This window comes from Thunnus thynnus, chromosome 20 (genome assembly GCF_963924715.1).
Source record: "Thunnus thynnus chromosome 20, fThuThy2.1, whole genome shotgun sequence".
NCBI lineage: Eukaryota > Metazoa > Chordata > Actinopteri > Scombriformes > Scombridae > Thunnus > Thunnus thynnus.
In genome coordinates this window covers 1,626,849-1,654,836 of record NC_089536.1, presented here as the reverse complement: position 1 = coordinate 1,654,836, position 27,988 = coordinate 1,626,849, and the positions used below count along the sequence as shown (strand labels likewise).

Sequence of the window (27,988 nt, the reverse complement as noted above, 5' to 3'; positions counted from 1 at the left end):
GCACTAAACTGACCAGAATATCATGAAAATCTTAATTCCTTTTGGGGGTCTTACTTTCAAAATGAAACCAAGTGTAAAAGTGTTATTTATATATTAGAAACAGATTTATTAGCATGAAACTGTCACATACAATAAATGAGTGAACATTCAGCAGAAACACATGTGCTTTAAATTCTGTCGAACATCAGAATTTTTTCTTGAAAACAGCAAAACAAAGATAAAACATTTGATTTCACTCAATAACTTTTTCTTTTATTCAGTTTCATTAACTCAAAAAGCAAATATTTAAATAAAAAGCAATAACACATTTCAGCTGAATAAGTAGTATATAGTATATAAAAGACAGTGAAGAAAAAATATATAAACTATCAAACATCTGGATGGATTTTTAAATGATTTGTTGACTCAACATTTATCCAGATGAGACCATAAAACTCTGGATTCATTAATATTTTTAAGTACTTTAAGTAAAAAAAGAGAGAAGTTAATAATGATAAAATATAACTATATACAGATAATTATGGTACAAATGGTCCAATCAGATCTCCTCTCTGCTCTTCTTCTACTGGTCTTAATAAAGGTCTCACTACTTCCTGTTGTGGCACTGAGCGTTGGTGCTGGTGCCGTACTGGGCTGCAAAAACCTGGCTGAGACTGAGAGGAGAGATGAAACCAAAGATGATTTTCTTCTTCAGTGGGTTTGTGACTCCTTGGAGGTCCTACTCTGCTCCCTGAGCTCCTTCCTCTTCAGCCGGCTCTCCTTCAGCTCTGGAAACACCGAGGTTATAAGAATCCAGCTCAATGTTCTCCTGTGGGCCTGACTTCTGCCCCCTGCTGGCCTGGAGAGACATGACAACACAGATCTAAGTTACTGCATCAGTCCTCTCTTCAGTTCAATATAAACAGGCTGAGTGCTTCATTTCAACCAGTCCTCTAAACAACAAACATGTGTTCAGTACCTTCCGGATGAAATAGATGGCAGTGATGAACAACAGCGGAGTCACCAGCAGGACGACCAGCGTGATGATAAAAACTTTTCTGGAATGTGTCTCATCTGGATCTCTGATGATATGAACTGTTGGATCTGACGAGACACATTCAGTCATCACATTAGATCACATGACATCATGAGAACAACAGCTCCCATCAAACAGAAACTTTAGTGACGTTAAATCTCCTAAAATCACTGAAGTGTGAAGCAGCTTGTTGATTATAAGTTCATCTGATCTCCTCTGTATGCTGATGATGTTGGACAAAAACAACTCATGTGTTTACAGCCGGTTTGAAAGAATGAATGAAAGTCTGCTGATTGTCTCCTTAAAGCTCCTGTCTGGTTGAAATGATTCAACTGATTGTTACCAATCAACATCTTTACATGCAGTTAAATCAAATGTGATCCTGGTGAAGCTCTGAGTTCTCCTGATGACATTCAGCTCATCATGTAAAGTCCTGTTTATTATCATTATAGTGCTTATCTGGCTTCACTGACTCGTTTGCTGTCTTTTACTTTTCACTACAACACAGTTGTTATGGTTCAATAACATTAAAGAAGCCGGGAAGGAAACAGTTTACAGTTCCTTCATCAGATTCTGCCTCAGCTCTCTGTAGGTCGCTGGGTCGGTCCTGCTGCCTGATGACTTTTTATCATGTTTTACAAACATGGAAACAAAGTCAGTGTGACGTCTCAGTTCCACTGAGCTTCACACTCTGCTTCAGCTTACCTGTGACAGTGAGAGACAGCAGATGGCTCTTAGAGGAGAAGTTATGATCAAAAACATCGACTTCATAAATACAGCTGTAGTTTCCTTGGTGGGCGGGGTCTGCAGCAGGAAACAGGAAGTCAGCAGAGTGATTGACAGCTGGCTGGGTGTAGATGTATGCCGTGGAGGAGGTGAAGATGAGGTGGAAGGAGCCTCCTGGGTACTGAGGCTGGATGGAGCAGCTGATGGTGAAGTTGGTGCCCCGATGCACCTGAAACCCCTGCTGCTGGACCTCGGAGACCCCGTCCATGGTAGAAGACACAGAGATGATTGGCTGAACCAGCAGGACTGTAAACACAGAGAGATGATGAATCCTTCTTCCTCTGTGAGAAGCTGAATGTTGTTTTTTCTCCTCATTTGTTTATTCAAATAAATGATGGTGATCAGTGAGGTGATCACACAACACAGAGAACTCCTACATTCATGTGTAATACAGAGGAGTCAGAGAGCAGAGGAGGAAACAGATTAACATCCTCAGCTGCCTTCAGATCAGACAGAAAACAGCTGCATGTTAATAAGACATTCATACAACACTGCATGCACAACAGAAACAAGTAGTGAACACAGACTAGTCCCATTCACCAGCCTGACAGAGTCTGGAGAGAGAGAAGATTTAATATTTAATACTGATCTTTGTTTACCATCTTATATACTATAACAAATACAATACATCTCAGTAGGTTCCCTCCTGGAGCCTGGCTGGGGAGTCCCCTGTGGCCGGGCCTTGGCCCACGGGGCCAGGTCAGACACAGCCTGAAGAGGCAACATGGATCAGCTTTGTGGACCCACCACCCACAGGGATTATGGAATATTATATCATGTAAAAAGGTGTGATTAAGAACAAGGTTTTGTATATGTAATCGTAGTATTAGAAACTTTTAGGTGTCTGTCTGCAAACTTTATCTTTCAACTCTGAAAATCCAGATGATGTCACTCATGGACTTACCTGAGCAGGTGAGCTCCACGATGGATTTAGAGGAACTTGATAATGCACAGTCCCTCAGTGTAAATCCAGAATGAAGACAGTCAGGTTTGATCCACCATATGGATACGTCTGAGGGCTCATATCTGCTTCCTGTTGAAACAACAGAGCCACAGTCGAGATCTCTGCAGGCGGCAGCTGCTTCCTTCAGGGTCCAGTCATAGTAACTCACTGGTCTCCACTCTCCCTGTTTCACCTCCAGTGTACCTGCACAGCGACTGGCTTCTGCCACCAACCTGACAGGCTCTGAACAGAAACAAGAGAGTCATCAGTAAAAGAATAAAGTGAGTTTCATTAGAACAGAAATTAAGCCAAATCAAAGCTGCAGCTCCTCTTCTACCTGAGCAGGTGAGTCCAACAGCTTTGTCAGGTGAGCAGGTGCTTCTAACTGAGTCTGATCTTCCACAGTCCAGGAGAGCAGACTCATGGCCTCCACACTGGAACTCTTTGGTCCACATTGGAGCCTCCACTTCTCCATAGAGCGCCCCCTGGAGGACTGAAGGAGCCCCACAGCCGAGCTCCCTACAGACCACCTCTGCATCCTGCTGGTCAAAGTCAGCTTCACACACTGAGGACCACGACTGCTCAGACTTCACCTCCAGTCTGCCTGAACACAGACTAGTCCCATTCACCAGCCTGACAGCGTCTGGAGAGAGAGAGGATTTAATATTTAATACTGGTCTTTATTTACCACCTTATATACTATAACAAATATAATACATCTCAGGAGGTCCCCTCCTGGGGAGTCTTGTAGCTGGGCCTTGGCCCATGGGGCCTGGTCAGGCACAGACCAAAGAAGCAACATGGAGCTGCTCTGTGGACCCACCACCCACAGGGATTATGGAATATTATATCATGTAAAAAGGTGTGTTTGAGAACAAGGTTTTGTACCTGTAATCTTAGTATTATGAATTTTTAGGTTTCTGCCCGCATAATTCAGTCTGAGCATCCAGTTGCAGGTTTGCAAGCTCACTTTCACACATTGCGAGGCAAGAAAACTCTCACACAGACTTTTGACACTTTTGATACTATGATAATGTGTCATACAGTTCTAACTCACCAATGATGGGAACAGTAGTTCACTCAAAGGGAGAAGTGATGTTGCGCATTGGTATGAAAAATAGCTGGCAGGTCAGGAACAAGTCTTGTTGAGATGCGAAGAACATCACAGAGTTCAGGGCAGGAATTATACCATGGCCAAACGGCCAGTGCCGTGGATGTGCCCGGAGTGTGACCGTAATGGTGGCCGTAATACCCACATGGCCAGTTTGGCATGCCCTGTTTTGAACTGGCCCTAGTGCCCTTAAAAGAAAGTTGCAGCTTTCCTCATTTAAAACTACATGTGACGCAGCAAATAAACGTTTCCCAGTGTCTCCATCATCACGCTGGACATCAACAGCAGCGCAAGATTTCTCCCACTCCCACAAATATACGTTTAACTTCAAGTAAACATAAACAGCTAACCCACTCGCTAATATTAGCTAACAGTTAACATTATGTTATAAGCACAGGCAGCTAAACACTGTACAGTGTAAGTATTAATGTGTGTTGCTTTGCTTTGCTTTGGACTCGTTTTCACTCGTCATGAATTTGTTTCCACTGTGGCAGAAAAACAGGTAACGCGATCCTTCAGAAACTCTTGAAGGTTAAACTAGACTAATGAAACACTTTAGGGTTGACTGACTCTAACACACTCACTACAAACTAGCCTAGCAACATTAATGCTACAACCATAAACCATAATGCAACACACGGTTTTACACCGGTATTTTAGCCATTGAAAAAGATCTTATGTTGTGAACAAGCCGTTAGCGGAGTTGTATGCAAATTAGCCTATAGACTGACATGCATAACCGGTCAAAAATGTTCTCAGCAGTTAACCGTTGCTGCATAGTGTTAGCTAACTGAGAACGTACATAGAGTTTATAACTTGATGTGAGATCTGATGGGTCGCTACTTTTTCAGTTGCTCCTATGATCTCAGACTCAAATGCTAATAGTTGCATGGGTCTCAAAACATGTTCAGATTAATTTTGATCACCCTTGCCTATTTATAGACTTTATTTTATCATTAAAATATAACAATAACAATTAATATAATTAATTATTTACATTTTTTAAAAGTCAGACCGCATTTTGTGGCAAAGTCAAACATGCACTGTACAGTTTTCATGAACTCAGTACTGTTTTTCAATACGCTGACTCCTAATTGTTGATTGTATACTGTTTTGTCTTCATACAATGTAATTATTACTTATTGTTATTGCACCATTGGTTTTGACCTTGGTGTCCTACATTTTGGCTGTGATGCCCCAATAAATTTGTATTTATCAAAGGCCAAAGTGGCCTTGCCCTAAAAATGACTTAATTCCAAGCCTGGTTATCTGTCAACTTGGTTCTCAGTTGGCTTTTGTTGAGAGTCATCAATGAAAAGGTTTGCTCACATACGTTTGTGGAACCAAACAGGCTCATCATTCTTGCTGCGTGGTGCCTCATCAGAGGAAACCTGGCCTCTTCCAAACTCTCAGGAGAGCTGCAGGGTGTGTGAGTGAACTACAGCAGGTTGCTGAAAGGTGCAGATTGTCTCAGTTTGAAGCAATGAGCCTCCAGGAACAAGCTAACTTCTCTACCCTTTAGGATGCCGTCGTCCTGGATAAGTTTAAAGTTCAGTCGAATGGCAACCACCGACTATCACTGTGAGAGAGGAAGGAAAATATTACTGTCATAGATGATGTCACTGATTACCTGAGCAGGTGAGCTCCACAATGGAGGAAGAAGATTCTGATGATAAACAGTCCCTCAGTGCAGATCCAGAATGAACACAGTCATGATCAATCCACCATACATATCTGCGTGAGGGCTCATTTCTCCTTTCCGTTGAAATAGCAGAGCCACAGTGCAGAGCACTACAAAATACAGCTGCTTCCTTTAGGGTCCAGACGGCGTAATGCACTGGTCTCCACTCCCCATGTTTCACCTCCAGTGTACCTGCACAGCGACTGGCTCCTCCCACCAACCTGACATTCTCTGAACAGAAACAACAGAGTCATCAGTAAAAGAATAAAGTGAGTTTCATTAGAACAGAAATGAAGCCAAATCAAAGCTGCAGCTCCTCTTCTACCTGAGCAGGTGAGTCCAACAGCTTTGTCAGGTGAGCAGGTGCTTCTAGCTGAGTCTGATCTTCCACAGTCCAGGAGAGCAGACTCATTGCCTCCACACTGGAACTCTTTGGTCCACATTGGAGCCTCCACTTCTCCATAGAGTGCCCCCTGGAGGACTAAATGAGCCCCACAGCCGAGCTCCCTACAGACCACCTCTGCATCCTGCTGGTCAAAGTCAGCTTCACACACTGAGGACCACGACTGCTCAGACTTCACCTCCAGTCTGCCTGAACACAGACTAGTCCCATTCACCAATCTTACAGAATCTGGAGAGAGGATTCACAATTTAATACTGACCTTTATTTACAATCTTATATACTGTAACAAATATAATATATCAAATATAATACATCTCAGTAGGTCCCCTCCTGAAGCCTGGTCAGGGAGTCACTGGTGGCCGGGCCTTGGCCCATGGGGCCTGGTCAGGCACAGCCCGAAGAAGCAACATGGAGCTGCTCTGTGGACCCACCACCCACAGGGATTATGGAATATTATATCATGTAAAAAGGTGTGCTTGGGAACAGGGTTTGTACCTGTAATATAAGTTTTGTAAACTGACAGGTTTCTGCCTTTTGCATTTTAAGCCTGAACATCCGGTTGCGGAACCCAAGAACAGATGACATCAAAGGTGGACAGAATTAAGACTATACTGGCAACTCAAAAATGTTAACATGCTATTAGCTTTAGCTCACTATTGTGCTGTAAGCTAATTTACCTCAATTTATAGCTCCTTTAATGTAGTGTAATCTACAGACGTGTTCACTTTAACAAAGATAGTTTTGTGAAGTTGTGGTCCAAACACTTCATATTTGATTTGAACAAGGAACAGAAACACACTAACTTCTCTACCCATTAGGATGCCGTCATCCTGGATAAGTTTACAGTTGAGTGCAGAGGAAAACCACCGATTATCACTGTGACAGAGGAAGGAAAATATTACTGTCATAGATGATGTCACTGATGAATTTACCTGAGCAGGTGAGCTCCACGGTAGAGGAAGAAGAATCTGATGATAAACAGTCCCTCACCGCAGATCCAGAATGAACACAGTCATGACTGATCCACCATACAGATCTGTGTGAGGGCTCATTTCTCCTTTCCATTGAAACAGCAAATCCACAGTCCAGGTGTCTGCAAGCTGCAGCTGCTTCCTTCAGGGTCCAGTCAGAGTACTTCACTGGTCTCCATTCTCCTTGTTTCACCTCCAGTGTACCTGCACAGCGACTGGCTCCTCCCACCAACCTGACAGGCTCTGAACAGAAACAAGAGAGTCATCAGTAAAAGAATAAAGTGAGTTTCATTAGAACAGAAATGAAGCCAAATCAAAGCTGCAGCTCCTCTTCTACCTGAGCAGGTGAGTCCAACAGGTGAGCAGGTGCTTCTAGCTGAGTCTGATCTTCCACAGTCCAGGAGAGCAGACTCATGGCCTCCACACTGGAACTCTTTGGTCCACATTGGAGCCTCCACTTCTCCATAGAGCGCCCCCTGAAGGACTGAAGGAGCCCCACAGCCAAGCTCCCTACAGACCACCTCTGCATCCTGCTGGTCAAAGTCAGCTTCACACACTGAGGACCACGACTGCTCAGACTTCACCTCCAGTCTGCCTGAACACAGACTAGTCCCATTCACCAGCCTGACAGAGTCTGGAGAGAGAGAAGATTTAATATTTAATACTGATCTTTGTTTAACATCTTATATACTATAACAAATATAATACATCTCAGTAGGTTCCCTCCTGGAGCCTGGCTGGGGAGTCCCCTGTGGTCGGGGCTTGGCCCACGGGGCCAGGTCAGACACAGCCTGAAGAGGCAACATGGATCAGCTTTGTGGACCCACCACCCACAGGGATTATGGAATATTATATCATGTAAAAAGGTGTGATTAAGAACAAGGTTTTGTATATGTTATCGTAGTATTAGAAACTTTTGGGTTTCTGTCTGCAAACTTTATCTTTCAACTCTGAAAATCCAGATGATGTCACTCATGGACTTACCTGAGCAGGTGAGCTCCACGATGGATTTAGAGGAACTTGATAATGCACAGTCCCTCAGTGTAAATCCAGAATGAAGACAGTCAGGTTTGATCCACCATATGGATACGTCTGAGGGCTCATATCTGCTTCCTGTTGAAACAACAGAGCCACAGTCGAGATCTCTGCAGGCGGCAGCTGCTTCCTTCAGGGTCCAGTCATAGTAACTCACTGGTCTCCACTCTCCCTGTTTCACCTCCAGTGTACCTGCACAGCGACTGGCTTCTGCCACCAACCTGACAGGCTCTGAACAGAAACAAGAGAGTCATCAGTAAAAGAATAAAGTGAGTTTCATTAGAACAGAAATTAAGCCAAATCAAAGCTGCAGCTCCTCTTCTACCTGAGCAGGTGAGTCCAACAGCTTTGTCAGGTGAGCAGGTGCTTCTAACTGAGTCTGATCTTCCACAGTCCAGGAGAGCAGACTCATGGCCTCCACACTGGAACTCTTTGGTCCACATTGGAGCCTCCACTTCTCCATAGAGCGCCCCCTGGAGGACTGAAGGAGCCCCACAGCCGAGCTCCCTACAGACCACCTCTGCATCCTGCTGGTCAAAGTCAGCTTCACACACTGAGGACCACGACTGCTCAGACTTCACCTCCAGTCTGCCTGAACACAGACTATTCCCATTCACCAGCCTGACAGAGTCTGATGAGAGAGGGGACAACCGCGCCGACAACACGGTACCATAAACTGATTTACAAACTGATTTACAAAACCACAGGTATCATTTCACTTATTTTCTTTGTGTCCTGTAATGAATATTTTTTTCATTTATTACATTCAAATCTTTGTGGTTTGGTATTTGTTCATGTTTGATAGAAATGTGATTCATGAGGTAAAAAATAAGTATACACATGTTAGTTTTAAGCTCACAATAAGTGTATAGCTATAAAATAAGCTAACTATAGGCCTCTTTGCACCCTAATCAGAGTCACATGCTCGAAGTCGTTAGCTACTATAGACATATCCTAGTTGTACATTGTAGTAGATCCTCAACAATTCACCTCCCATGCACAGATGTTATCAGATGTCAAGACGTATGCCATAATATACCGTAAAATTAGAACTGAGTAGGTGGACTACATCAATAAAAGGATAAAGTGAGATTCAATAGATCAGAAACAAGAGAGTCATCAGTAAAAGAATAAAGTGAGTTTCATTAGAACAGAAATGAAGCCAAATCAAAGCTGCAGCTCCTCTTCTACCTGAGCAGGTGAGTCCAACAGCTTTGCCAGGTGAGCAGGTGCTTCTAGCTGAGTCTGATCTTCCACAGTCCAGGAGAGCAGACTCATGGCCTCCACACTGGAACTCCTTGGTCCACATCGGAGCCTCTACTTCTCCATAGAGCGCCCCCTGGAGGACTGAAGGAGCCCCACAGCCGAGCTCCCTACAGACCACCTCTGCATCCTGCAGGTTGAAGTCAGCTTCACACACTGAGGACCACGACTGCTCAGACTTCACCTCCAGTCTGCCTGAACACAGACTAGTCCCATTCACCAGCCTGACAGAGTCTGGAGAGAGAGAACCATCATTAGTTTTGGGGATATTTAACTATATCATTCATACCAATGAATGATTTTCTGAATTTGAAAGTAACAATTGGTAAAAAAAGAGAGAGAGCGCATCCATACCCTGACTCAAGTCTTTATGTACAGAAAATATTTCAAGCTATTTGTAGGATTTGAAAATGTCTTGTTCAAGCTCCATCTAGTGGTAACATGAAGAATGACACTGTGGTGGACGGCAATGCATGATACCAGAAATAAATATGTACAACTTTAAAAGGAGGCGTCTCTCTGTTATAAGGTAGTCACGCCCCCTCATAACTCTGTTCACAGTAGAATAATGGATGAAGCTACAGCTAATCTGAATTAGACTCCTCCTGTTTTCCTCTGTCGGATTATTGCTTTCAGTAGTAGCATCTCATGCTATCAGACCTCAGCTCAGACTACAGCGAACTGTAATTGTTAATGCTGGTCTGAGGTAGAGATGCCCCCTGAAACCTGGTTCTGAATTGAAACTGGTACTAAAATATTAAACCTGAGGTATTTTTAACGTCAGTTCAGTTGATAATTGAAAATCTGCTGATTGTCTCCTTAAAGCTCCTGTCTGGTTGAAATGATTCAATTGATTGTTAACAATCAACATCTTTACATGCAGTTAAATCAAATGTGATCCTGGTGAAGCTCTGAGTTCTCCTGATGACATTCAGCTCATCATGTAAAGTCCTGTTTATTATCATTATAGTGCTTATCTGGCTTCACTGACTCGTTTGCTGTCTTTTACTTTTCACTACAACACAGTTGTTATGGTTCAATAACATTAAAGAAGCCGGGAAGGAAACAGTTTACAGTTCCTTCATCAGATTCTGCCTCAGCTCTCTGTAGGTCGCTGGGTCGGTCCTGCTGCCTGATGACTTTTTATCATGTTTTACAAACATGGAAACAAATTCAGTGTGACGTCTCAGTTCCACTGAGCTTCACACTCTGCTTCAGCTTACCTGTGACAGTGAGAGACAGCAGATGGCTCTCAGAGGAGAAGTTATGAGAAAAAACATAGACGCCATAAACACAGCTGTAGCTTCCTTGGTGGGCGGGGTCTGCAGCAGGAAACAGGAAGTCAGCAGAGTGATTGACAGCTGGCTGGGTGTAGTTGTGTGCCTTGTTGGAGGAGGTGAAGGTGAGCTGGAAGGAGCCTCCTGGGTACTGAGGCTGGATGGAGCAGCTGATGGTGAAGTTGGTGCCCCGGCGCACCTGAAACCCCTGCTGCTGGGCCTCGGAGACCCCGTCCATGGTAGAAGACACAGAGATGATTGGCTGAACCAGCAGGTCTGTAAACACAGAGAGATGATGAATCCTAGTTCCTCTGTGAGAAGCTGAATGTTGTTTTCTCCTCATTTGTTTATTCAAATAAATGAACGTTGATCAGTGAGAGGTGATCACACAACACAGAGAACTCCTACATTCATGTGTAATACAGAGGAGTCAGAGAGCAGAGGAGGAAACAGATTAACATCCTCAGCTGCCTTCAGATCAGACAGAAAACAGCTGATCAACATGTTAATAAGACATTCATACAACACTGCACGCACAACAGAAACAAGTAGTGAACACAACACTGACATATCATCAGCTTTTAAGTTGATATATTGAACTTGTTAGTAAAGAGTTCCTTATTTGTTTATGCAGAAAGCAACAACTGTATTAATTTGTAATGTAGTTGTTGCTTATAAGGTGGATGTGACTGAGCTGCTCAGGAGAACTGCAGGGTGTGTGAGTGAACCACAGCAGGTTGATTAAAGGTGCAGATTGTCTCAGTTTGAAGCAATGACAAGCTAACTTCTCTACCCTTTAGGATGCTGTCATCCTGGATAAGTTTACAGTTCAGTCCAATGGAAACCAGCGACTATCACTGTGACAGAGGAAGGAAAATATTACTGTCATAGATGATGTCACTGATGGGCTTACCTGAGCAAATGAGCTCCACGATGGAGGAAGAGTAATCTGATACTGCACATTCCCTCAGTGCAGATCCAGACTGAACACAGTCAGGATTGATCTTCCATGAAGATAAGTATCTGGGGTAATTTCTCCATTCTGTAGAAACAGCAGAGCCACAGTCCAGATCTCTACACACAACAGGTGCTTCCTCTGGGATCCAGTAAGTGTCATCCACTGCTCTCCACTCTCCCAGGTCTCCACTCTTGCTGTGCAGCCAGTTGCTGTGCAGGTATACCTCCAGTCTACCTGCACAGCGACTGGCTCCTCCCACCAACCTGACAGGCTCTGAACAGAAACAAGAGAGTCATCAGTATAAGAATAAAGTGAGTTTCATTAGAACAGAAATGAAGCCAAATCAAAGCTGCAGCTCCTCTTCTACCTGAGCAGGTGAGTCCAACAGCTTTGCCAGGTGAGCAGGTGCTTCTAGCTGAGTCTGATCTTCCACAGTCCAGGAGAGCAGACTCATTGCCTCCACACTGGAACTCTTTGGTCCACATTGGAGCCTCCACTTCTCCATAGAGCGCCCCCTGGAGGACTGAAGGTTCCCCACAGCCGAGCTCCCTACAGACCACCTCTGCATCCTGCTGGTCAAAGTCAGCTTCACACACTGAGGACCACGACTGCTCAGACTTCACCTCCAGTCTGCCTGAACACAGACTAGTCCCATTCACCAGCCTGACAGAGTCTGGAGAGAGAGAGGATTTACAATTTAAAACTGATCTTTGTTTACCATCTTATATACTATAACAAATATAATACGTCTCAGGAGGTCCCCTCCTGGGGAGTCTAGTAGCTGGGCCTTGGCCCATGGCCCTGGTCAGGCACAGCCCAAAGAAGCAACATGGAGCTGCTCTGTGGACCCACCACCCACGGTGATTATGGAATGTTATATCATTTAAAAAGGTGTGCTTGAGTACAGGGTTTTGTATCTGTAATTTTAGTATTATAAACTTTTAAGTTTCCACCTACAAATTTTCAAGTCTGAGCATCCAGTTGCAGGCTTGCAAGCTCACTTTCACACACTGTGAGGCAAGAGAGTTTTGACATGTTTACTGCATGGTAATGTTTGGTAAAATGATTATGTACACCGAGGTTTGTAAGAAGGAAAGAGCAAGAAATTTAAATTCTGACCAATCAGTTTCCTTGGAGTCGCTATAGCAAATCTAATTGACTAGGTTGGTCAGTCAGTAGTGTGACTGTTGACAGCTATAAAGTTGCTAGCTAGGAGATCTAGACTGACTACAGACTTCACACCTATGGCTTCACAGCACCGAATAACCTCTTCAACATCTAATCTATGAATCTGTATGAACCCCAGAACAGATGACATCAAAGGTGGACAGAATTAAGATCATATTGGCAACTCAAAAATGTTAACATGGCATTAGCTTTAGCTCACTATTGTGCCGTAAGCTACCTCAACTTAATTTGTGGCTCCCTTAATGTAGCATAACCTACTTACATATCACTTTTTACATGTGCAAAAGGTATCCAAGAAGCCTCCTTAATTCTTACATCTGCAACGACTCATGTCCAGGACTTGATTACTTAATCATGCCTGTATTTGAACACTAAAAAACAGTGTGCATGATGTTTACAAAGCAACCAGTAAAGGTGACACATTCTACTGTGCTCTTGAAAAGGGAGGAGCTTGACAGTGTAAATAAGTTCAAGTATCTTGGGGTCAAATCAGGCTCAACATGAACCTTTAAAAGTCAGATGAAAAAGTTGTCAAATGCAGTAAAATTTAATTTACAAAAATGTAAGCAAATCAGTCCATTTTTGACAGTAATGCTGCCAGGATGTTTTTACACACAATGATTTTTTTCACAAAGTTTTGAGAACTTTAAAAACTTAAAATATGCTTGTTTTATGTATAAGGCTTTGCATGGGCTTGCCCCACCTCCCTTAAATGAATTCATTAAACAGACGGCTGACAGTGGCAATAGGACCAGGGCCACCACTAGAGGGGACTCTGTGATGCTATTTAGACACACCACATTTGGACAAACTGCACTATTATTAAAGGGAAGTAAATATTGGAATGGCCTACCACTTGCAATAAGGGGGTGCCCCACATATTCCATCAGAAAACAATGGCTCAAGGCAAACTAGAGCTACAATGTTTTTTGTCTTTTTATGCTGTGTATTTGTATATTTGTATTTACGTGTTGTTATTTAAACTGTTTCTGTTTTTGTTACCTGCCTAGGGACTACAGATGTAAATTGGCATTTTTTGCTATCTCACGCATGTTTACATCTTGTATTGTATACTGATGTTCATTAATGCGCTCTGTCCCTATCAAATAAACAAATGAGCCTCCAGGGACAAGCTAACTTCTCTAACCTTTAGGATGCTGTCATCCTGGATAAGTTTACAGTACTGTGACAGAGGAAGGAAAATATTACTGTCATAGATGATGTCACTGATAGACTTACCTGAGCAGTTGAGCACCGTGACGTGGTAAGAATAGGAATATGGTGATAAACAGTCCCTCAGTGCAGATCCAGAATCAACACAGTCAAGATCAAACGACCAAAAAGAATTGTAAGAGGGATCATTTATCACATCCACTGAAACAGCAAAGCCACAGTCCAGCTCTTGACAAATTGTAGCTGCTGCCTTCAGGGTCCAGTCAGTGGATCTCACTGGTCTCCACTCTTCCATTTTCACCTCCAGTATACCTTCACACCGACTGGCTCCTCCCACCAACTTGAAAGGCTCTGAAGAGAAACAAGAGAGTCATCAGTAAAAGAATAAAGTGAGTTTCATTAGAACAGAAATGAAGCCAAATCAAAGCTGCAGCTCCTCTTCTACCTGAGCAGGTGAGTCCAACAGCTTTGCCAGGTGAGCAGGTGCTTCTAGCTGAGTCTGATCTTCCACAGTCCAGGAGAGCAGACTCATGGCCTCCACACTGGAACTCTTTGGTCCACATCGGAGCCTCCACTTCTCCATAGAGCGCCCCCTGGAGGACTGAAGGTTCCCCACAGCCGAGCTCCCTACAGACCACCTCTGCATCCTGCTGGTCAAAGTCAGCTTCACACACTGAGGACCACGACTGCTCAGACTTCACCTCCAGTCTGCCTGAACACAGACTAGTCCCATTCACCAGCCTGACAGAGTCTGGAGAGAGAACATGTATAGTTTAATACTGATTTTATTCATCACCTTATATACTATAACAAATGTAACACATCACTTTGCAAACAAAATATAACAAATCTCATGAGGTCCCCTCTTGGAGCCCAATGGGGAGTCTCTGGTGGCTAGACCTGGTCAGGCACAGCCTGACAAAGCAACATGGAGCTGCTCTGTGGACCCACCAACCACAGGGATTATGGAATATTATATCATGTAAAAAGGTGTGTTTGAGAACAGTGTTGTGTTCTTGTAATCTAAGTTTTGTAAACTTTCAGGTTTCTGCCTGCAAACTTTTCGTTTCAAGTCTGAGCATCCAGTTGCAGGCTTGCAAGCTAAATTTTACATGCTCTGAGGTGTAAGAGTTTTGACAGGTTTATTGCATGGTAATGTTTGGTAAAATGGCTTTGTACACTGAGTTTTGTGAGGAAGAAAGAGTGTGAAATTCAAATCCTGACTAATCAGCTTCCTTGGAGCCACTACAGCAGATCTAATTGGCTAGGCTGTTTAGCCAATCATGTGACAACTGATGTTTTGTCTCTGCTTTATCTTAGATGGGCTGAATCAAATCTCGTAGCTATTGTTACTGTTGCTGCTGCACTTCGACATGCAATTTTAATTGCAATTAATGTCACTATTTTACCTGCAAATTCTCTGTGTCACTCCAGTTTGCTGGGTTTGACCTACATCTATTCAGACTCATCTAGATGTTTAATAAAAATTGATATCTTGACAGTAAGCAGGCCATTTACACTGAAGCTTGTTTTAATTTGTTGTGTTAAGTCTTCTATTCAAATAGCACTTTGTCTCATATTCAAAGTCAGCATTTCCACAACCACAGCACCGTAAACTGGTTCTAGGGTTGTGTAACATCACTTCTCTGGTGTGGAAGGAGCTGGAGCTGGTGCGGGAGGAGGAACGGAGTTGCTTTTCTGGAGTTGCTCAGTATGAGAGGTGTGGGGTGAGTGTGGGTGCCATGGAGCCTACTTTCTCCATTTCCAATATGTAATCCCATCCCAAGTTCTTGTTTAGTCAGTGTTGGTATGTATGCTGAGAGGAAGGTATGCATTCCTGTCACTTATCGCTCATCTGATCAATATTTATATGAGCCATGAACTTGCAATGTTTGAGAAATGCTTGCTCACTTGTGTCTTTTTTTCTCAATCAAATACAATTGAATACCATTTAGCTCCAAATTAGGGGAGATTAATGCCACCTGGGTCAAAGTGGCACTAATTCCAGAGACCCTCCCTGACTGGCCATAAATAGCAGGTGACAGGATATAAAAGGTTTTGGAAGACAGTAAATCTATTAGTCTGTTTTCCCTCTCTGGGAAAATGGAGGAGGGCCTTTATTTGTTTCTCCTTTTTGTGGTTGGTCTGAATAATCTTTACTATTCTGAAAAATCAACGCCTGCTTGCTGGTCTGTACTTCCCACTCACACTATCAACCATCCACAAGTACAACATTTGGTGGCAGTGGTGGGATGGTACGCCTTTGTGAAGTGGAAACCAGTGAAGGAAACAGACCAGATGAAGAGTGTGGATGAGTCTGGTTCACCAGGCATAACCCAGTTCAACAGGGGAGCCAAGAAAATGACAGGGCTGAGAGGAGCATGGAGTTTGAGCCTCTGCTAAAGGGGGCCATTGCTTCCTTTCAAGACTCACGCGACAGTTGTTCTCCAGGAGCCACTGAACCAGTCCATGAAGTACCAGTAGTTCAACCAAAAGTGGTTACAGTGAGTACCCCAAGATGCTAGCTTCATGGAAGAGATGAGGGACTTCATGTGCCACTCTAAATGTACTGAAGAGATGTTGTTTGAACAGATGAGACAGCTGAAAGACTAGATGCAGTCAAGACTGTACAAGACTGGATGTCAGAAGAACAGCCTAGTCTACACTATCCTCTTCCAACACCTGCTGTTCCCAAGTCTGAACAACTAACACTTCCACACTCAGGCCTGCAGCCTTCCAGCTAAGACAAAAGACTCAACACCTTATCAACCTAACCTTATCAACATCCTGCTCTACCATTACAGCCCCTCATACAGAATCAACTACCTGATAAACCACCCAACTGAGCTCAACCCTCCCAGGTTTCAGAGCTGAAAATCCCTGACTTCAGAAAAGGTGAAGATGCAGAGAGCTTCTTTGTGCAATTTGAGAGGATAGCCAGGACCTGAGGTGGAGGCAGGAAGAATGGGCTGCCCAGGTAGACACCTTATTGGCTAGAAGGGCCCTTGAAGCATATGCTGGTATGAATGAAGAGCAGGCAGAGTCCTATGAAGCCACTAAAGCAGCAGTGCTAACCAAATACAATGTCACAGAGGAAGCTTATCGACAAATGTTCTTCAGCACCATTGTTCCAACACGGGAGACAGTACGAGATAACTACAACTGACTGAAGGGACTGTACAAGCAACGTCCAGACAGCTGTATTAATCACCAGATTGGCAAGATAATCATTTTGGAGCAGTATCAGCGAGTACTTCAGCCAGATGTCCGTACCTGGGTGAGGGAGCATAGTCCAAAGACTGGGTTGGCAGAGCAGTACATGGCAGCACACTGGGATCTCATCAAGAAAAAGGTGTCTACAATGAAACCTAGGTATGAGGAGTATAGACCACCAAATACAACAGACTTTGGTAATACAGACAGCGGGGTTGGAAAAAGGTCCACATAGTCATAGCCAAAAAGTGAATTAATTTGTTTCTATTGTCAGCAACCTGGCCACAAGGCTTCAATGTGTGCTTTACGAACCACCAAAGCTGTTGAAATGTGTTCAGTACCCAGATCAGAGCAGGAAATGGTACATGGTGAACCTCCATTCAGACATAAACATATAACCAATATAACCATTAATAGTAAAGTGTTAAAAGCAGACACTGGTAGTACCTAAACACTGGTAAAAACAAATTTGGTCAGCAATACTGTGGCTAATTGTGAAAAGGTTGTGAGTATTACTTGTATGTATGGTGGCAGCCAGGACTACCCCACTGCTAATGCGATGCTTGAGATTGAGGGCCAAGCTTTTATGCCAACTGTGGGCATGTTGGATAGTCTTGCTTATGATGTTATCCTAGGAGATGACTTGCTTATTCTAGACAATGTCGTTCAACAAACATCAGAGGACTGTACATGTATGGTAGTCACCAGATTTATGATTAGAGGTCTGGAACCTTTACCCAATCTTGATGATGAATTAGTCCAGGGAGGAACCAAGGTAGAGTAGATGACAGCATCGGCACGACAAAAACAGAGAGTGTGTTAGATGTCAAAGCCCTATCCTCAGCAACCTTGAGAGCCCAGTTGTACAGGTGGAGAAGGTGAAGACCATGGAGATGATCCAGAAACCTGAAATCAAGAAGCAACTAAGGTCATTCCTGGGAGAATTAGGCGGTAAAGAAGGTTCATCCCTCATTGTGCTACATTAGCAGCTCCATTAACTGACCTCACAAAAAACTCCAGTACATCCAGACTGCAAAGGTCAGGGGATTGTGATCAGACTTTTAAGGTGAGTGGATGCATTAGGTGTTGGACTGGTGGCTGCCCTGGCACAAGGAGAACCAGGCCAGGAGAAGCCCATCTTGTACCCGAGTAGAGAGCTGTTTGACCAGGAGAAGAAGTATTCTACCACCGAAAAAGAGAGTCTGGCTATTAAGCGGGCAATTGAGTCCTTGCACTACTACCTCCTGGGAAGGGAATTCCAGCTGCAGACTCACCACCGAGCCCTGAAATGAATGCACTCAATGCAACATCAGAATGCCTGGATCCTGTGGTGGTGTCTAGCCTTCCAGCTATACCAGTACAACACTGAGCATTGTTCAGGCAAGAAAAACCTTATGCAGACTATTTGTCAAGGTTACCTGAGATGTGTCAGCCAAATGGAAAGAGGGTGAGAAATGTCATGGCGCCTACTTTCTCCATTACAAATATGTAATTGAGCCAGTGTTCTTATGTATGCTGAGAGGAAGGTGCACAGTCTTCTCACTCATCTGATCAATATTTATATGAGCCATGAACTTGTGATGTTTGAGGGATGCTTGTTCACTTGTGTTTAGTCTTTTTGCTCACACAGACTTTCTGTAGGGGGATTTCCCTGACCTGCTTGACCCTTTAAGAAGGATTGCACTTCCCCTTTAAAATGTCTTTGTGGGTATTTTGTCCTGCTGTAACGTTAACCAGTCATAAACAATATGTATTTTTGATTATGCCTCTTCAGACGGTAAACTTGATTAATATTTTTGTCAAAATACAATTGAATACCGTTTAGCTCCATATGAGGGGAGATTAATACCACCTAGGTCAAAGTGACACTAATTCCAGAGACCCTCCCCGATTGGCCACATACGCCAAGTGAAAGGGTTTAAAAGGTTTTGGAAGACAGCAAACGAGTTGGTCTGTTTTTCCCTATCCAGGAAAATGGAGAAGGGACAGTATTTTGTGGACTGTGAAGGTTTTTTCCACTAAATATCTGCAGGTGATGAACCAAATTAAAATTGTTTCTCCTTTTTGTGGCCAGTCTGAATATGTTTTTTTTATTATGAAAATTTGATGCCTGCTTGCTAGTTCATCCTTCCCACTCACTCTACCAATCATCCTCAAATACAACAGTGGGGATACTCATGAGCCCCCTGCTGAGTGCTGCTGTGTTGGAGTTCTCCCCACAGAGCAAGAGGGTCACCTCATTGTGACTATGTGTCACAGGAAGAACAGCTCTTGCTGTTGTTTGCGCCTTTGCACCAAAAGGAAGTTCATAAAGCAGCTTTTTCTCCTGTTGTACTTGAATTACATCCTGTTGCTGGCCAGAAGAATGAAGTCTGCTTCAAGGAGTTGTACAGTCTGGGATTTCAGCTGTTTGATGGCAAGTTAACCATGAGGAAGATGGAGATGTGGATGATTCCACCTCTGTAGAACAGGCGGACAACAAACAGCAGCCTCTCTGACATCCACACAAGTTTTCATTTGTAATGTAGTTGTTGCTTGTAAGGTGGATGTGACTGAGCTGCTCAGGAGAGCTGCAGGTTGTGTCGGTGAACCACAGCAGGTTGTTTAAAAGTGCAGGTTGTCTCAGTCTGAAGCAATGAGCCTCCAGAAACAAGCTAACTTCTTTACCATTTAGGATGCCATCATCCTGGATACGTTAACAGTTCAGTCCAAAGGAAACCACGATTATCACTGTGACAGAGGAAAGAAAAATATTAGTCATAGATGATGTCACTGATAGACTTACCTGAGCAGGTAAGCTCCAAAATGTCAGAGGAGAAATCTGATAATGCACAGTCACTCAGTGCAGAAGATCCAGAATGAAAACAGTCAGAGCTGATCCACCAAATAGGTCTCTGTGAGGTCTCATTTATGCTTGTTGAAACAGCAGAGCCACAGTCCAGATCTCTGCAAACTGCAGCTGCTGCCTTCAGGGTCCAGTCATGGTAACTCACTGGTCTCCACTCTCCCTTTTTCACCTCCAGTATACCTGCACAGCGACTGGCTCCTCCCACCAACCTGACAGGCTCTGAACAGAAATAAGAGAGTCATGAGTAAAAGAATAAAGTGAGTTTCATTAGAACAGAAATGAAGCCAAATCAAAGCTGCAGCTCCTCTTCTACCTGAGCAGGTGAGTCCAACAGCTTTGCCAGGTGAGCAGGTGCTTCTAGCTGAGTCTGATCTTCCACAGTCCAGGAGAGCAGACTCATGGCCTCCACACTGGAACTCTTTGGTCCACATCGGAGCCTCCACTTCTCCATAGAGCGCCCCCTGGAGGACTAAAGGATCCCCACAGCCGAGCTCCCTACAGACCACCTCTGCATCCTGCTGGTCAAAGTCAGCTTCACACACTGAGGACCACGACTGCTCAGACTTCACCTCCAGTCTGCCTGAACACAGACTAGTCCCATTCACCAGCCTGACAGAGTCTGGAGAGAGAGAACCATCATTAGTTTTGGGGATATTTAACTATATCATTCATACCAATGAATGATTTTCTGAATTTGAAAGTAACAATTGGTAAAAAAAGAGAGAGAGCGCATCCATACCCTGAATCAAATCTTTATGTACAGAAAATATTTCAAGCTATTTGTAGGATTTGAAAATGTCTTGCTCAGGCTCCATCTAGTGGTAACATGAAGAATGACACTGTGGTGGACGGCAATGCATGATACCAGAAATAAATATGTACAACTGTAAAAGGAGGCGTCTCTCTGTTATAAGGTAGTCACGCCCCCTCATAACTCTGTTCACAGTAGAATAATGGATGAAGCTACAGCTTATCTGAATTAGACTCCTCCTGTTTTCCTCTGTCGGATTATTGCTTTCAGTAGTAGCAGCTCATGCTATCAGACCTCAGCTCAGACTACAGCGAACTGTATGTATGTAACTGTTGCTTGTAAGGTGGATGTGACTTAGTTTGAAGCAATGAGCCTCCAGGAACAAACTAACTTCTCTACCCTTTAGGATGCCGTCATCCTGGATAAGTTTACAGTTAATTCTGATGGAAACCACGACTATCACTGTGACAGAGGAAGGAAAAATATTAGTCATAGATGATTTCACTGATAGACTTACCTGAGCAGGTGAGCTCCACAATGTAGGAAGAGAAATTTGATGATACACAGTCACTCAGTGCAAATCCAGACTGAACACAGTCAGGATTGATCCACCAAACAGATCTCTCTGAGGTCTCATTCATGCTTCCTGTTGAAACAGCAGAGCCACAGTCCAGATCTCTGCAAACTGCAGCTGCTTCCTTCAGGGTCCAGTCAGCGTCACTCACTGGTCTCCACTCTCCCTGTTTCACCTCCAGTGTACCTGCACAGCGACTGGCTCCTCCCACCAACCTGACATGCTCTGAACAGAAACAAGAGAGTCATCAGTAAAAGAATAAAGTGAGTTTCATTAGAACAGAAATGAAGCCAAATCAAAGCTGCAGCTCCTCTTCTACCTGAGCAGGTGAGTCCAACAGCTTTGCAAAGTGAGCAGGTGCTTCTAGCTGAGTCTGATCTTCCACAGTCCAGGAGAGCAGACTCATGGCCTCCACACTGGAACTCTTTGGTCCACATTGGAGCCTCCACTTCTCCATAGAGCGCCCCCTGGAGGACTAAAGGAGCCCCACAGCCGAGCTCCCTACAGACCACCTCTGCATCCTGCAGGTTGAAGTCAGCTTCACACACTGAGGACCACGACTGCTCAGACTTCACCTCCAGTCTGCCTGAACACAGACTAGTCCCATTCACCAGCCTGACAGAGTCTGGAGAGAGAGAACCATCATTAGTTTTGGGGATATTTAACTATATCATTCATACCAATGAATGATTTTCTGAATTTGAAAGTAACAATTGGTAAAAAAAAGAGAGAGCGCATCCATACCCTGACTCAAGTCTTTATGTACAGAAAATATTTCAAGCTATTTGTAGGATTTGAAAATGTCTTGCTCAGGCTCCATCTAGTGGTAACATGAAGAATGACACTGTGGTGGACGGCAATGCATGATACCAGAAATAAATATGTACAACTGTAAAAGGAGGCGTCTCTCTGTTATAAGGTAGTCACGCCCCCTCATAACTCTGTTCACAGTAGAATAATGGATGAAGCTACAGCTAATCTGAATTAGACTCCTCCTGTTTTCCTCTGTCAGATTATTGCTTTCAGTAGTAGCAGCTCATGCTATCAGACGTCAGCTCAGACTACAGTGAACTGTATGTATGTAACTGTTGCTTGTAAGGTGGATGTGACTTAGTTTGAAGCAATGAGCCTCCAAGAACAAACTAACTTCTCTACCCTTTAGGATGCCGTCATCCTGGATAAGTTTACAGTTAATTCTGATGGAAACCACGACTATCACTGTGACAGAGGAAGGAAAAATATTAGTCATAGATGATTTCACTGATAGACTTACCTGAGCAGGTGAGCTCCACAATGTAGGAAGAGAAATTTGATGATACACAGTCACTCAGTGCAAATCCAGACTGAACACAGTCAGGATTGATCCACCAAACAGATCTCTCTGAGGTCTCATTCATGCTTCCTGTTGAAACAGCAGAGCCACAGTCCAGATCTCTGCAAACTGCAGCTGCTTCCTTCAGGGTCCAGTCAGCGTCAGTCACTGGTCTCCACTCTCCCTGTTTCACCTCCAGTGTACCTGCACAGCGACTGGCTCCTCCCACCAACCTGACATGCTCTGAACAGAAAGAAGAGAGTCATCAGTAAAAGAATAAAGTGAGTTTCATTAAAAATGGAACTGATCACTATTCTGAAGTCAGTACATCTGATCATTATGTTGATACTGAGCCGACAGAGTAGCAAACTGGTCTGTTTACACTGTGTTAATGTGAATGATTAAATATCATATACATACGTTACTTTATATCTCAAAACTACTACTACTCCTGCTTTCTCTTGTAGTGTGAATACCTGAGCCATCCTGCTAATGCTTTGTGTCTGTGTGACGGTAATAAACATTTCATTAGACATGGTCATTCATGTAGTCTGATGAAGAGAGAGAGAACAAGTAATGCACATGAAATAGAAAATTACCACCATATTTCAACCACTGATAGTCCTGAACACACCTGTATTTAACAATACATGATGACAGCAGACAGTGATGATGTTATTTTCACTTTTTAATGCTAACATTTGCATATTTTATTAGTTATTAGTTTTGAGGGTATTTGTTCATAAACCAAAGTGGATTCATTGTCCATCACTGATGGAGGTGCGGGCAACGTCCTCCAGCTCCTCCTGGGGGATCAGAGGCGTTCCCAGACCAGATGAGATATATTCTCTCTTTTTACCTGTTGGTTGGTGTTTATCTTCAGCCTGGAGTCCTGCAGAGAAAATCAGAAAATTAATATTTATATTTTTGCAGAGCTGTGAACTGAACAAAGATTGTGAGGCTTTGCAGCAGCACAGAGTTCATCTCACTGAAAACACACAGATTATTGAACTACAACATATGTGGACCAGAATCGGACTTTTACATTTGTTTTACCAAATTTGCTACAGACAATTAAAACAGAGCTAAAAACACATCAGACTAAGGTGTTTGCTCTGTGGCTTGGAAACCTGGAGACTCTCTCTAAAAACAAATAAAAGACCCTTGATTCACTGCTGTATTTGACAGGTAACCGGCGCAGTGATGCTATCGCCAGCAAAGACCTTTAGTGAAAACTAATTTGTTGTTCAATTGCAACATCAGTCGTGCAGCAGCAGAGTTTTGCCTCTACTGTATATTCAAAGAACTTAATGACGCCAGTAAAATGTTCTGCCTACAAAAACAAAATTCTTTCTATTCTACTGTCATATGTCCAGTGCCTCTACTGAAATGACCTTCGTTTAATCATGAAAAAATATTATAACTGTGCATTTTATTATAACTATTTACTACTTATTTATTTATTTGTTCAATTTATAAAAGAAGCAGAAATTTGTAAGACATTCAGGAGCAAAAAGTGAGCAATGGACATAAATGAAAGCTAGAAAAATCCAGCAATGTTGGGATTTTGAGAAACCAGGCAACCTAACATAGATGCACAATAGACCACAGACATGTGTTTGAGAGGATTTTGTCCCTAAGAATCCTCTAAGAAGATGCATTCCCCGGAAGTTAGTGTTGTAAAAATAATATTAATCTATTTGTGCTTTTGCTGGGAGGCCTGCAGCCCTCTCAAGGACCCCTGGTGGTCTTCAGATCCCAGTTAAGAACCATTCTTCTAAACAACTTGATAATCACATTAAAAAGTGGATAAAATGTAACAAGATCCCATAGATCTCAAATCAATACCAGCATTTTGAAAATGATACTAATACCAGTGTTTTTAGTTACCAGTAGTATCAAAGCCTCTCTCTGTAACTCTGTGTTATTATTCGAATAGAGTCAGACTGTTTGTTTAAATGCTGAAACATTTAAAGTTTCAGTCATACTTACAAGACTGCAGACAAGAATGAGAGAACATAATCACACAGCTGTAACTCTTATTCTAATGCAGCCTACATGAACACAAGCTCAACAGACGCTTCATACAGAGTTAAAGGAAAACTAACATGTTGGTTTGTTTCCTGTCTGATCGTCTGACCGCTCGTGTTTCTGACCTTTCAGACGTCTTTTTAGTGATGTCACCATGTTCACAGATTTCAGATATTAACTTGTTGAGTACAATGTTGTTACTACTGATAGAAATAATGAGCAAAACTATGAAAATAAGCCAGAATTGTTTTAGTGCAACAGTCTGTTTCATATAGAGTTAATACAACACAGCAGCTAAGAATGACTTCAATAACCAGAAATCCTCTGTGATGACATCACATAACCACTGTGCTATTTAAAGTCTCCGTTTCTATTTATTTCTACAAAATGACCAGTAGTCCCCTGTTGGTGACATAGGAATGTTTGTGTGTGTGTGTGTCTGTGTGAGTACTTGTATTTCTCCCTTTTGGGGACATACCTAAAGTCCCCATAATATAAATCATTACGTCATCACAGTATCCGACGGCTGCAGTTACCTCTTACTTTACAGATTTTACATTCAAAACTCAACACTGTTGTCAGGCGAAAACCTTGTATCTCTAGATCTCAGCTTTTCCAGAAACTCAGTGAAACAAACTTGTTTTAATTGGATGACTGGATGCATTTTTGTCATCACAGTTCAACTTATTACAGCTTACATGTAAACACATCAGTCATTAAACTCAGTGAAAAGAAGTGATGTGAAACTATCAGGACTGAACTGAAGATACTTCACTACTTTTTACTGATAAAGTTTATGTTCAGTGAAGTTTTGAATGCAGGATTTTGACTTAAATTCAGTATTTTTTACAGAGGAGTTTTGAATCTTTCACACATCCATCATTAAAGCAGAGTCCTACCTGAGCTCCACAGCAACACCAACACCGTCAGCAGGTGATCCATGACCAGGTAGACCGTCTGTCTGTAGCTGTGTTTCATTAGTAGTCTCACTTCCCCTCGTTCACTGCCCCTCAGCCCTCGGTCTGATGTAACAGCGTACATCATACAGAGGCCACTGGGAGAGCAGAGGGAAAGTGGGCGGGGAGGAGCGGGGGGGGTGTAAGTGGAACGCACATGTCCTGGCAGTCAGTAGTCTCAACCTAATGAGGAGCTCCATCTCTTCTACTGACCCACATTAACATTATCAATCACTATTGCATGGCCTAACATCACTATAATGTGAAAATGTTGTGTAAAACAGCATCATTCAGTAACATGCGTAGCTCTAAATGCAAATTATGGGAATTGTAACATTCTAGTGAAGTAATTGCATAAAGTAAACTCCACAGCAAGGCAAAAATTGAATTTTGACATGATGACTGATTATCTGGATGTTCTTTCTAAATTATTTCCAAAATATAACAGTTTAAGGGCAGAAAACATCTGTTTTAAATACTGTCATAGCGGAAATGATGAGAACCCCCAATGCACGCTGGGTAATCTGACTCACTCCCTCAGCCTTTGAAGAGTCAATCTCACGAAGTTCATTTGAGTTTATCAGACACGCTGCTAATCAGCCAAATCAGCATGAAGTTTTCTCTTTTCACTCTTGACCTCTCATTAAAAACATTTACCTTCACTTATTTATAGATTTCTCATCCTCTTTTTAACACTCCGACTTTGCTCCTTGTCTGCTGCCTTCATCTTCTGCATTGAAATCAGTTGTCTTCACCTCCTCTCCTCCTCCTCTTCCCGCTCCCACATCTCTGGTTTTGACCTCCCTCCCTCCCTCTCTTGTCCCAACCCTTCTTCTTCTCCTCTCTCGCTGCGTTGCGTCTCCCTCAGCGCTCTCCTCTCAGCCCTGCAACAATGACCACCACACACACACACACACACACACACACACACACACACACACACACACACCCCAAACAGGAAATTTACAGAGCGATTACACAACAGCTATCACACTGGAGATTCACCCCCATTCAACATCCACCATACATCTGCCTTCGCTTCAGTGTGCATCTGTTGTGTGCTTGTTGTGTGAATCTGATGAATGTGCATGCATTCAGACAAGTGTGTGTGTGTGTTGTTAAGTGTGTATCTTAGAGTATATGTGTCTCTGCACATTCAAGGCTCGACACAAATCTGTCCCACTGACATGAATTACATAACTACACTGACTGCCAAGACTCATTCTTCCTCTTTCTTACTGTAACTCCCTTATGGTCAAACAAACTAGTTTTAATTGGATGACTGGATGCATTTTTGTCATCACAGTTCAACTTATTACAGCTTACATGTAAACACATCAGTCATTAAACTCTGTGAAAAGAAGTGATGTGAAACTATCAGGACTGAACTGATACTTCACTACTTTTTACTGATAAAGTTTATGTTCAGTGAAGTAGTTGGATGCAGGATTTTGACTTAAATTCAGTATTTTTACAAAGGAGTTTTGAATCTTTCACACATCCATCATTAAAGCAGAGTCCTACCTGAGCTCCACAGCAACACCAACACCATCAGCAGGTGATCCATGACCAGGTAGACCGTCCGTCTCTGTCTCTGTCTGCTAATAACGAGTGTTTCTCAAACCCAAGAATGCAAAGAACAGACTCGTGATGTCGGGGAGAACGTTCTTGCTGATCGTTTTTGGAAGAATGAACTCTCAATGTCACGAGCACACAGAACGCTCTGATAACAGTTTGAGACAAGATGCTTTCTTGCTGGTATTATGCAATACCCCCCAGCAGAGGCCGCCTGCAGTCCTCCAGAATAACAGCCAGGCTTCATCACCCAAAACAATTGGTGTTGCACAAAAAGCTTGATGACAAGCTGTACTTCAAAAAACATATTAATGAACTAAGTCTGTAAAGGCAAAACTGGCCTTCTTTTACAGAAATATGGTTTATATATTATAGATAATAGTCAATAGTCAACCTTATTATCCGGTTTGGACTATGCTGATGTAATTTATATACAATCCTCAAAAGTCCCCCCCCCCACACTCCTGCAGCACAAAATGAAAGTTTAGAGAAGGCCCTTTAATGCTGTTCAATCCTGTTGATTCAGCCAATACTTTGATTCCCTCTGTGCACATATTTACATTAAAAAGCAAACTGAGATGTGTAAGAACTAGTACAGTTTTGAGGCATCCATCCAAACTGAAATACTAAATAGTCATATAGAAATGTAATTTCTAGGAGATGGGGTTTGTGCCTTCAGTGGTCGTTTCAAATGAAACTGATACCCGTAAAAAGATGGAATATTACAGGAAGCACGTGTAGCCTTTCAAGCTTCTAAACCATCAGGTAATAAAACATACACATGTAATCCAATAAACCTGCAAGCATCACATGACATTTTACTCTCTTTCTCCAAATATTACTTTTTCTCATATATATCTATGAATTATGACTATTTGTCTCTAAATATTCCAACTTTTATAATTTTATCTCTAAACAGTCTTT

The 27,988-nt window shown here is 42.9% G+C and overlaps 1 protein-coding gene across 3 annotated transcripts; it reads right to left on the bottom strand.

Moving 5' to 3' along the window:
* On the bottom strand, positions 1–27,269 carry LOC137172147 (scavenger receptor cysteine-rich type 1 protein M130-like). Of its 3 annotated transcripts, XM_067576426.1 has the most exons (17): positions 27,014–27,262; positions 26,147–26,373; positions 25,433–25,587; positions 22,464–23,394; positions 21,510–21,815; positions 21,134–21,415; positions 8,271–8,576; positions 7,895–8,176; positions 7,248–7,544; positions 6,872–7,153; positions 5,862–6,167; positions 5,486–5,767; positions 3,082–3,387; positions 2,706–2,987; positions 1,721–2,047; positions 959–1,083; positions 1–838 (listed from the first exon to the last, which is right to left on the bottom strand). In XM_067576426.1, exons 4-17 carry the CDS (start codon positions 22,585–22,587, stop codon positions 719–721), a joined length of 3,627 nt encoding a protein of 1,208 aa, XP_067432527.1. In that variant the 5' UTR covers positions 22,588–23,394; positions 25,433–25,587; positions 26,147–26,373; positions 27,014–27,262; the 3' UTR covers positions 1–718. The 3 variants fall into 3 exon arrangements, with proteins under 3 accessions (XP_067432527.1, XP_067432530.1, XP_067432529.1); XM_067576429.1 differs by lacking the exons at positions 1,721–2,047; positions 2,706–2,987; positions 3,082–3,387; ... (4 more) ...; positions 7,895–8,176; positions 8,271–8,576 and adding exons at positions 10,432–10,761; positions 11,399–11,716; positions 11,811–12,116; ... (2 more) ...; positions 19,803–20,084; positions 20,179–20,484 and having other exon boundaries at positions 27,014–27,266; XM_067576428.1 differs by lacking the exons at positions 1–838; positions 959–1,083; positions 1,721–2,047 and adding an exon at positions 2,073–2,355 and having other exon boundaries at positions 27,014–27,269.
* Between the last annotated feature and the right edge of the window lie 719 nt (positions 27,270–27,988).